This window comes from Gopherus evgoodei, chromosome 12 (genome assembly GCF_007399415.2).
Source record: "Gopherus evgoodei ecotype Sinaloan lineage chromosome 12, rGopEvg1_v1.p, whole genome shotgun sequence".
Lineage (NCBI taxonomy): Eukaryota > Metazoa > Chordata > Testudines > Testudinidae > Gopherus > Gopherus evgoodei.
The window spans coordinates 33,297,742-33,308,474 of NC_044333.1; the positions used below are offsets into that span (position 1 = coordinate 33,297,742).

Genomic DNA, 10,733 nt, shown 5'->3' on the forward strand with positions numbered 1-10,733 from the left:
CCACTTGGGGCTTTCTCTGTGGGATGGATCCCAACCTGAATGCTGGATCTGAACCTCCTCAGACACTGGAATTTCAGATCCATGTCTGATATTCTTGGTTCAGACCTGTCTCTAACTTCTAAAACTATTTTAAGGATCTATGTCACCAGTCACAATGTTAAAACATCATACAGTATGGGCACTATGGCTACAACTTTAATACTTACCTTCCATGCAGTGATATTGAACAGACAAGTAGCTCCCCAATGCAGGACAAGGATCTCCAAAGAAGGTCCCATCTGATGCCACCTGGCATGCCTGGAGTCCATGACACTGCCCTGGAAGGCATCACAGTCTCATGTGCACTGGCATTTGATAGATTAAAGTACCAAACTTTAAATTTCACAACAACTCACAAAAGGTGGGTATTGAAGTAAAAAAGGACATTTTCATGCCATCAATTTCTGAGCAAAATGGAAAAATGGGGAAAAGAGGGGCAGGAACAGATGATCAGACAAGCTGCATGATTTTTTGAATCAGTCATGCTTTGGATGGAGACCAGCAAAAAAACCCAACTACTTATGACTATTACAAAAGTGGAAGGAACTAGGATGTGCATTGAATTTATGGTTATGTCAATTATAAAGTAGACCCCTAATTTTAGGTGTTTAGTAGATGAAATTGACATGTTAACTAAATAGGATGGAAAGATAAACATAAGGATGAAATAATGAATTAGAGTCAATGATATTGTGCAGGTTCCATGGCAGAGAGACAAGAGAAATGTGGGAAGTAATTGACTTTAATAGGATTTGTGCAAAGGGAACAATGGATGAATAAAGTCCCAAGTGAACAGAAAACTTGATAGCCTAAAATCTGGTGGATAAATACCAGTCTCTTTCACCTGCATGTACTTTTCTTCCATGAGGTTTCACTTCAACGGTCACTGGGCTCTGCCTTAGCAATAAACAATTAAATGTGTTCCATAAATTCCTAGTCTGATTGAAAGAATGAACAAGGCAGGAACCTAAACTCTACCGATGAGAAAACTGCAATGAAATGAGAGTGAAAGCTTTTGATCATGCTGTGAAAAAATGAATAAAACTAAAAACGTAAGAAGTGCATAGCTGAATAGTAATAACACCTAGCTTCTATATAAAGCTTTTTCATCAGTACAGCATAAAGCACTTCACCATGTTTAGTGTATTTATCCTCACAACACCCTAGTGAGGCAGAAAAGTATTGTTATCATCCCCACTTTACAAATGGGAAACTGAAGCACAGAGAAGTCAAGTGACTTGCCCAAGGTCACTCAGGAAGTCTCTGGCAGAATAGGGACATGACTCCAGATCTCCCAAGTCCTAGATTAGTGGCCTAACCATTGGACAATAGGCTACGTATGAGAAGGCAGCTAGACTCAAGCTTGCGTATATGTAGTTTTTATTTGCCAGTAAAGGGCCAAATTCTGCTGTCAGTGGCACTAATGTAAAACTCAACTCTGGCCTTGCACAGGTGTTACTGAGAGCAGAATTTGACCCATGAACATCCACAGACATAAAGCAAGGTACGTTGTTTTAGGTACCACACAATGTAGTGCTTACTGTAGAACTCTGACAAATGCTGCAATGAGATATTTACCTGCTACTTCATCCTTGACACTGGTCCAGCTACAATCCTCTTCCATATCAAGCTGGAAGGGAGTCTCCAATACACAGTAGTGAGGGGTCTTCCGCCCATAGAAACTGTCAACAATCTGAATGACTTCTCCTGATCCACATTGCATGGTGGCATTGAAGTTATCACAAGCAATGCTCTGGCCAGATTCTGATGGGAATAGAAGAGCAGATGTCATCTCAAACAAGGATATACAGTGCATCCTCTTCCACAGGGACTAGGAACAGCTTCGCCCCTACCAGGAATCTGTGTGGTCTTATCCTGCCCAGGAAATGATGGTGATTCCTGAAAGTGGGTCTCAACTAAAGTTATTTTGAAGTGTTTTTTTAAAAAAAATGAAATTTTGACAAAATTTCAACATTTAAAAAAACGGGAATTCAGATGGTATTTTCATTAAACTGTCTCCATTTTTGAACAACTACAGAGCTGGTTGAAATGTTTAAGAATTGTGAATTTCTGAAAAAAAGGGGGGGATATTTTTTGGGGAAACTGCAGTTCCCTCCCCCTTTTTTGATCAGCTCTTGCTTTAGTCTCAACTGTTAGCATGCTGGCTCCACAACGCCTGTTAGAATGAGCAAAAACTGTATTTGCGGTTTGAAGGAAGTGAGGTGTGGAAGGCTCTACTGAGTGTGTGTATTAAAAAAAATTAGTTTAAATGACACTGGGATGGAAAACAAAAAGGTAAAGTTGTCTGTAATTTTTCATCAATGTTTTTAATGAATAATGCCTTTTGTTTTGAGTTCATTTATTCAATTTTTTTTAAACAAAAAAAAGTAAACCAAAAATTTTCAGTTTTCGTTGTTTTCCCCCTTTCTCTCCCTTTTTTCTTCTCACCCAGTAGAACAATAACAACAACTAAAGAAAAAGAAGAAGAAAAGGGGGAAAATGAGAAGAAAACAGAAGGGGGGCAAAGAACAAAAACCATCTTTTTTTTGTTCTGAAAAGCAAAAGAAGAACATTTTTACAGACTTAATTTCTTGAAAAAATTAAAAGGTAATTCAAAATGAAGAACATTGAAAATAAATTCATTCAAAATTTTTTCATTTAAAAGTTTTGACCAGCAATACTTAAAGGATTCAGGCTACTTGTAAGATCAGAAACAGCCCCTAGGTAATATGTGATCTGCTTTAGGCTCAGAAAGTTGCCCAGGAGAAGAGTCTACTTATTCAACAGGGGGCTTGACTGTAGCCTACTCATGGGAGCACCCCTTACTCACATGTGAAGTCCCATTGACTTCATGGGACTGTGTGGGTGAGTAAGCATAGCAGGATCATCAGGGCCGGCTCCAGGCACCAGCTGAGCAAGCTCGTGCTTGAGACAGCAGATTCTATGGGGGGGGGGGCATTCCGCCCAATCCTAGGGTGGCACGGCTGCCTTTTTTTTTTTTGGTTCACCAATCTGGCTGCCCTGTAGGGGGCGGTAGCATGGAAGGGAGCGCCCTGCTAGGAGCTGGCTGCGTGCTCTGTCTGCCCTAGCCAGTGCCAGGTCTGCAGCAAGCCCGACAGCCCGCATCCTTCCCTCCCGTCAACCGGAGCAGCACGGAGCCCACCTGGCAGGCGGTGCGGTGGTCAGGCCGCGTGGCGAGCACTCCACTGAAGCCTTGGCCGCCCCCTTTCTCTCTCCCCCCTGCTCCCTCTTCCTCCCCTCCGCTGGACCGGGGCACATCTGCAGTGCAGGGAGTCCGCCTGCACCCTGGCTCCAACTGCCCTGCAGGGTTTTTTTCCCCCCTGCTTTGCTGCTCCGGCCACACCGCAGGTTGTTTTTTTTTTGGCTTGGGGCTGCAAAAAAGCCAGAGCTGTCCCTGAGGATCATGCCCCTAAACACACATACCTTATTCTTTGAGGGGCAAGCTGATAACTGTCTAGGATTCTTCCAGTGACCTGAACTTATATAAGAAAGAAGATGCCTGAAAACCCTTGGTATCACTTACGGGAGCCACAGAAGAACATTGCTTTAGTTGCCCCAGATTTAAGTACATCATTCTCCAATGGCAACTGTGACTGTTCCTCTTGAAAGCCTTGATTAGCAGTGCCAGTGTGTGCACACTGTGGTAATTGTGTGCTATCCTTATTTAATAGCTAAATCTAAGCCTTGCTGTATCTATAGCAACATGACCAGATTACAGATTAAAGCGGTCTAAATAAGCTTGTAACATAATTTGCTGCTAAATTCTAGTTGGGGCTATTATCTACTGCTTTTTTTTGTTGTTGTTGTTCTTTTCCTTCCACAAAGAAGGTGGTCATTATAGCTGCTCCCTCAACAAGTTCTGCATGGCATTTATGCTTAAAAAAAGTTGGATTAATTGAGTAACATTATCCGTTCAAAACCTGTTTAGAAATGTGTATTTTGACTACAGTATAGTGCTATGGTTTATTATGCATCTAACAGCGAAATGGAAAGAATAAATCCCACAAGGTCTGTGGAGCTTTAACTGCAGATAGAGAAGCATGAAAAGTTCTGGGAAGAACAATAGAAGGGAGGAAAGCTTAGTTACAAGGCCATCTATCTATCTGTGCTTTTATACTGCACCTACCAGCATTGTATCTGACAGGGCCAGCTCTAGGTTTTTTGCCTCCCCATGCAAAAAAAAAAAAAAAGTGTCCAGAATTCCGCCCCTGAAATTGTGCCACCCTAAGCACGTGCTTGGCTTGCTGATGCCTAGAGTCGGCCCTGGTATCTGAGCATATAGACTAGTTTGTCAGACCTCATAGACATCCACGCTGAAGATTCCAAGCATATTAGAAATATGATTCAACCCTCACCATAGCCCTGTGAGGGGGTGGTAAATACTGCGATTCCCATTTTACACATGGGCAAACTGACGCACAATGAGGTTATGTGAGCTGCTAAAGATCACATAGGGCTCAAGTCAACACACAGTGAAGCCAATGAAAAGACTGTCATTGACCTCCTTGGACATTGGATCAGACTCATAGCATGCAGAACTGATACAAGAACCTAGTCTGCTCTCCCACTCCCCTGCACTAACTATTAGTGAAGTTTATTTGTGCCTTGGTGGATATGGACTGGAGATATTAAAGACAAGTCAGTGATTTGGATCAGTCTCTGAAATGGTTGATTGATGCCAGGAGTTTCTACACTTCATTTCCGGGTTAATGAAGAAATAAGGTAATGGAACCCATTGTTATTAATCTGTTTCAACTCTAATATTGCTCATTAAAGGCCTGATCCGAACCCCATTGCAGCAAAATCAATTTAAAATTTTAAAGAGCTTTGGATTAGGCCCTATCATAATGAACGCTGACCTCCTTCCAAAGAGAAGGGTGATAATTCTGGTTGTAAAGAAAAATTTCCTTTTTAATTTTAAATACATAAAATACTGTATTTGATAGTGGAGCAGGGCAGGAGCATTGCTAGAGTTTGTAGCAGCCTCTGCCAGAACACTGGATTCATGTATATTAGTCAATCTGCAACCAGACTCTGCTGCAAAAGAGCTGCCGTGTTAGTCAGCCCATCTTGTCCAATATCCTATCTCTGACAGTGACCCATACCAGAGCTTCAGGGGGAGTGTACTGAACAGGGCACTTCTGAAATTATCCACCCCTATCTTCACGGGTTCTGATAGTTAGAAGTTTAGGGTTGCCCTAAACATAGGGTTGAACCGCTGGCCATCTTGGCTATTTGCCATTGATGGACCTATCCTCCATGAATGTATCCAGTTCTTTTTAAAATCTGGTCATGGTTTTGGCCATCACAACATTCCATGGCAATGAATTCCACAGGTTAGTTATGTGTTGTGTGAAAAAGTACTTCCTCTTGTTTGTATTAAACCTGCTGCTTATTAATTTCCTCGGGTGACTCCACATTTTTGTAGTGTGCGAAAGGGTAAATAACACTTCTCTGCTCATTTTCTTCACACCATTCATGATTTTATAGGCCTGTATCATAATCCACCCCCCTTAGTCATCTCTTTTATTAAGTAGAACAGCCCTAATCTTTCTTAGTCTCCCCTTTATAGCTGTTCCATAACCTTGATTGTCTTTGCTGCACTTCTCTGAACTTTTTCCAGTTCCATTAAATCCTTTGGAGATGGAGCAACCAGAAATGGACACAGTATTCAAAGTGTGGCTGCACCATGGATTTATATAGTGGCATTCTGATATTTTCTGTCTTATTTTCTGTCCCATTCCTAATAGTTCCTAACATTTTGGTAACCTTTTTGGCCACTGCTGTGCCCTGAACAGAAGTATTCAGAGAACTATCCACAGGGACTCCAAGAACTCTTTCTTGGGTGCTAACAGCTAATTTAGAACCCATCATTATAGGTGTATAGTTGGGATTATTTTTTCCAATATCCTTACTTTGCATTTATCAACATTGAATTTTAATCTGCCATTTTGTTGCCCAGTCACCCAGTTTTGTGAGATCCCCCCCTAACTCCTCGCAGTCTGCTTTGGACTAAACTATCTTGAATAATATTAAGATGCCCGTGACCTTAGCTCAAGTTTATGCAAATGAGCAGCTTAAAATGCCTCACTCACATGAAACCGATGAGAAGCACAAATTCTCCTTATATGTGGGTGTATATGTTGGAGGAACTAGTATAGTCAGCACTCCATTCCATGGCTGCTTGATCCCAGCCAGGATTTACCTGGGTGGTAAGATTAGGCACCACAGGCTGCATTTGTTTGGTCTCCTGCTGGAGAGCCAGAGGGAACTACAGGTTCTAGTCCCTCTCCTTACCTTAGGGGAAACTGCAGGCTGCAGTGCCGTGCAACAGATGTGGTTTGAGAGAAGGCAAGAGGAATGTGCTCAGATAATGGTTTCCGGTTATTCCTGTGCTCCTAGGAGTTCAGAGTCTGAATTAACCAGTCACTAGTTGCATAGTGAGTGAATGCAGTGGCCTTTCATCTCTGGAACCTGCTTCTATTCTTGGCTTTGGGCACATGTGGAAATGACTTTAGTAGTCCCATCCTTGCCCCTTGTTGCAATCAAGATCCGTATCATATAACAACCACTTCCTTTGTCGCGATTAGAACCTGAACCATCGAAGTGCTGAGTACCCACAACTCCCATTGACTCTGGTGCTCAACCCCTCTCTGGATCTTTCCCTCTGCCAGCAGATTGGCAAAGGGGACAGCTGCCTGGGTTTTCTGTTTTTTTTTTAAAATAAGCTTGATATTTATTTCCTGAATGATGACTTTAACAAATCCTGGGTAATTTAAACATTGCCTGAAATACAGCATGCTCAGTTCTAGCACCATCTGCTGTGCATCTTACCAAATTCACAAATGAAGTCAAACTCCTGAGTGCAGTTTTCTGTCATGCCCCATTTATAGCCAGAGTTCTTCAGGATGTATCCACAATTGGCTAAGAGAGATGGCTGATCCTCATGCCAGTTGCTGTAGCTTATATTTGAAGTGTCCAACCAAATCAATGATCCTGTGAACAAAGTAAACCACATCGAAAATGTCTGTAACCATCAGTTGGAGTTTGCCAGCTCCTGCAACTCTCGACTGAGCCTCCAGAGTCTAGACTACAACAATCAAGGCTACTAGAGCCTGGATTTGGGACAGAATGGACTAGAAACTCCTGCTTAGGTCAGTAGGGAGGTAATAGGGTCAAACAGTTTGCTGGGCCAGTGCTGAGTCAGGGCTGCTCAGCTGCTCTGGGACAGGAGGGCCTGACTCAGACACATAAAGGCATGTTTTAGTTTCAATTTGGAGTTTGGGAGCAGCTCAGAGAGAAGAAGAACAGTTTAGAGTCAGTCTCTGATTAACACCCCTACCCCACAAAGGGAGTCTTTGAACTTCTGTAAGGTCTAGTGCATGGGGCAGGCAGTTCCAGCCCTGCAGAGACCAGCATTGAGAGGCAGAGACCCGAGTCGGCTACCGAGAGCCAGCCAAGCAGGTTGAGCAGCCATCCCTTATGTTAAGGGACCATCTCTTATTTCATTGCTTTGTCCCTTTGAGGGTGACCACCTGTCACTGATTTTGAGATTTATTGATATGTATCGTAAGTACCATTTTAAACATTAAATTGAAGCATGACAATTGCATTATGTACTTGAGGGCAGTAGAAATGTACACTTGAGAGAAAAATCTGTGATATGCGCAGCTAAGGGAAATGGCGTTTCCCTAAAACAGCCCTTAAAATAAAGCGCTGGGCCTTATTTTTCTTGTGGTTTTTCTCCATCTAACAAATGTGGTCCCCTTACACAGGACTGCAGCCTGGGGAGTCAGGAGAGGCCTTTGCTCCAACCAGAGGCAAAGATCCTGTAAGAGAATCCTTTTTTAAAGCCAGCCAACATTCACAGTGCTGCAGCAACCCCTCAGCGTACCATCTGCCTGGGAAGGTGCCAGGGAGCCAGATGGGGGTTGGGAAGAGGTGGAAGGTGAGAAATTTGGTGATGTTTTTAGTACTTGTTAATTAACCCTAACACTTTCCTTCCCCAGATCCTAATTTCCTGCTCCTGGTAAAGTTCCCCTTTGTTATACTGTTGGTTGGTGGCATTTCTTTGCTGGGGTTTGTGTTGATGTTCTTTGTTGTTTCCTGTATATTGGGTTTTATACTCCTTGCCAGCAGTGGCAACTAATTCAGTTTCCCAAGAGACAGCACCCTTTTGTGTCTCAGCCCAATGAGGAGGTCCCCTTGGGGGGAGGGACCAGGTATCACAAAAAAGAACCCAGGACCCAACACATATGAGGAGAGGGGAACAGCCACTCCAAGTAGCAAGTGCCAACGAAGAGGCTCGAGCCACACCTTGTGGGAGACGTGGGCTATTGTCAGTGAGAAGCACAGCTGTAAGGCGAGTCCTGCAGTCGTTACTCAGACAAATCTCCCACTGACGCCAACGGCAGCTGTGCCTGAGTCGCGGGGCTAGGATCAAGCCCATTGTCATGAGACAGATGGCACCAACATTATATAGCCTCTCAGATGCTTATGCTGGAGTAATGTAGGCATGTGGTTCTGACAGAGATTCAGGTTTTCCTCCTGAGCAGGTATTGAGCCCATGGAAATCCAAGCCACTGCAATAATTGTCTGAATAATTGTCCTGGGATTAGAATTATAATAATATTAACAGTGAGGTACTTCCAACATTTTAACATAGGATACCCACAAAAACGCACCCCTCAACCTGTGCCAATCCCTATGTCTCAGGGATCCATGGACACATAAGGTGGACTGGGGATTCTAGTCTATTATATCACCATTTAAATAAGAATACATTCTCATAAACATGACTGAGGGGAGAAACACCACTATTTGTCAGACAAACATATGTAACTGCATTTTGATGGAAATGCTTATCTGCAGTTCCTGAATAGGGTGATCGGATGTCCCCATTTTATAGGGACAGTACTGATATTCAGGGATTTCTCTTATATAGGTGCTTATTACCCCCTCACCCCCATCCCAATTTTTCACACTTGCTATCTGGTCACCCTATTCCTGAAAAGCCTATGGAATTTATTGTTTGTACATTACAGAGCTCGGCTTGCACCATTGGAAGAGGGAGGATGAAGACCTGGAAAGGGACTCTGGGTGTATTCATCTAAAATTGTATTTTTCAATGCCTAGCACCTTTCATAACAGAGTCTTCCAAGTCTCAGTGATGTTCATTAAGGAAATGTATCCTTTTGCATCGCGTTTAGGTACTGGATCATATATATTCATTTATAAATTCATTGAGTTTAAGGCTAGAAGGGACCATTTGATCATCTAATTTGATTGCCTGCATATCACAAGCCCTTACATTTCACTCCGTTACCTTGTTTGTGTGTATATATGTGTATATTGTGTGTATACATATCTATAAAAAAGGGCAAAATTCTGCTCTGCTATACCAATGAAAATCTGGGCTAACTTCATTCTCTAACTTTGTAGTATAGAGCAAGTCTACAATGGATTTACACTGGAGTTACGGAGAGCAGGATTTAGCCCATTATTACGACTGATGAACAACTCTGCAGTCCTTTGATAAAGCATTTGAGATGAGTTAAGCAGAAAACAAACAGGACATTGGTTTTTCCTTCTCTTAAATGCATAACATTCCTACAGCTTTTGAGACAGTAGATATTAAATATTGTTCCATCCCCAATATACAGATGGGAAAACTAAGGCAGAGAGAGATAAAATGACTTTACCCCAGGTCACACAGAAAATCAGTAACAGAGCTATGAGTAAAAACCCGGTTTCCTCGCTTACAGTTTCCTGCCCTAGCCATTAAATTAGGTCCCGCCTTGTGTTTGAGATGGTCTTGTCTACATGAGTGTGGATATGTAAGCGTGTTTAAAATGTGCCATCAACTTGAAGAGGACCTCATTAAGGTCTTCCAGATAGGGTCCATATAACAGTAGTAGTTATATGTATTGCAATAGGATCTAGTGGCCCCAGCCAAAGATCTGGGCCTGACTGGGCTACTCACCATACAAATACATCATAGAAGACAGTCTCTGCCCCAAGGAGTTTACAGTCAAAATACACAAGGCAGGCAAAGAATGGGAGGGGGACAAGAAGTGCAAAGAAGTGAAGTGACTTGTCCAAGGTCACACATCAGGTCAGTAGCAGAGCTGGGAATAAAACCCTGAGCCCCTGCCTCATGGTCCAGAGGATCCTGATGCCTCTCATAATAGAAGCAGCTCTGTAATATATTGGTATATGCCCCTAGATGTCCTCTGATGATACTAGAACAAGAGTCTCTCATCAGCAGAACCCTACAGTAGGGTTTCCTTGTATCACTACAGCGATGTAGTAGCTCTTTCAAGTTGCAACCTAACTTAAAAGAAGGCACTATTTCTCTTTTGAGATCACCTACCTTCTGTAGTTTCATTCAGAAGGGAACTTGAGGTCAATCCTATCCACCACTCCCTGTCCTCGGAGATATGGTTCTGCAAGAACTGTTGAGTTTCCTCATTTTCAATAAAAACGAGGTGCCCCCCTCCTCTCTCACACCAGCTCTGAGCGCTCGTGAAAGTGCGCTGGAGTCTCACAAACTCATAGCACGAAAGGTTGAAAGCCACCTGGTACTTTGAACAGGGTATTCCCTCCTCAAGAGCAATTTCCTCCACAGCCGAATGGAGAACGAGAGAGGTGAGAACAGTGATTAGAAGCCACAT

At 42.8% G+C, this 10,733-nt stretch overlaps 1 protein-coding gene across 1 annotated transcript in view; it reads right to left on the reverse strand.

The window, feature by feature from the left end:
• The window catches only part of PKD1L2 (polycystin 1 like 2), a 69,450-nt gene extending 58,717 nt beyond the window's left edge, over positions 1-10,733 (reverse strand). The window contains exons 1-4 of the mRNA XM_030581607.1: positions 10,433-10,733; positions 6,895-7,056; positions 1,618-1,803; positions 207-317 (exon numbers count right to left, since the gene is read on the reverse strand). Coding sequence (XP_030437467.1) covers positions 207-317; positions 1,618-1,803; positions 6,895-7,056; positions 10,433-10,733 — 760 coding nt within the window. The remainder of the gene's footprint in view (positions 1-206; positions 318-1,617; positions 1,804-6,894; positions 7,057-10,432) is intronic.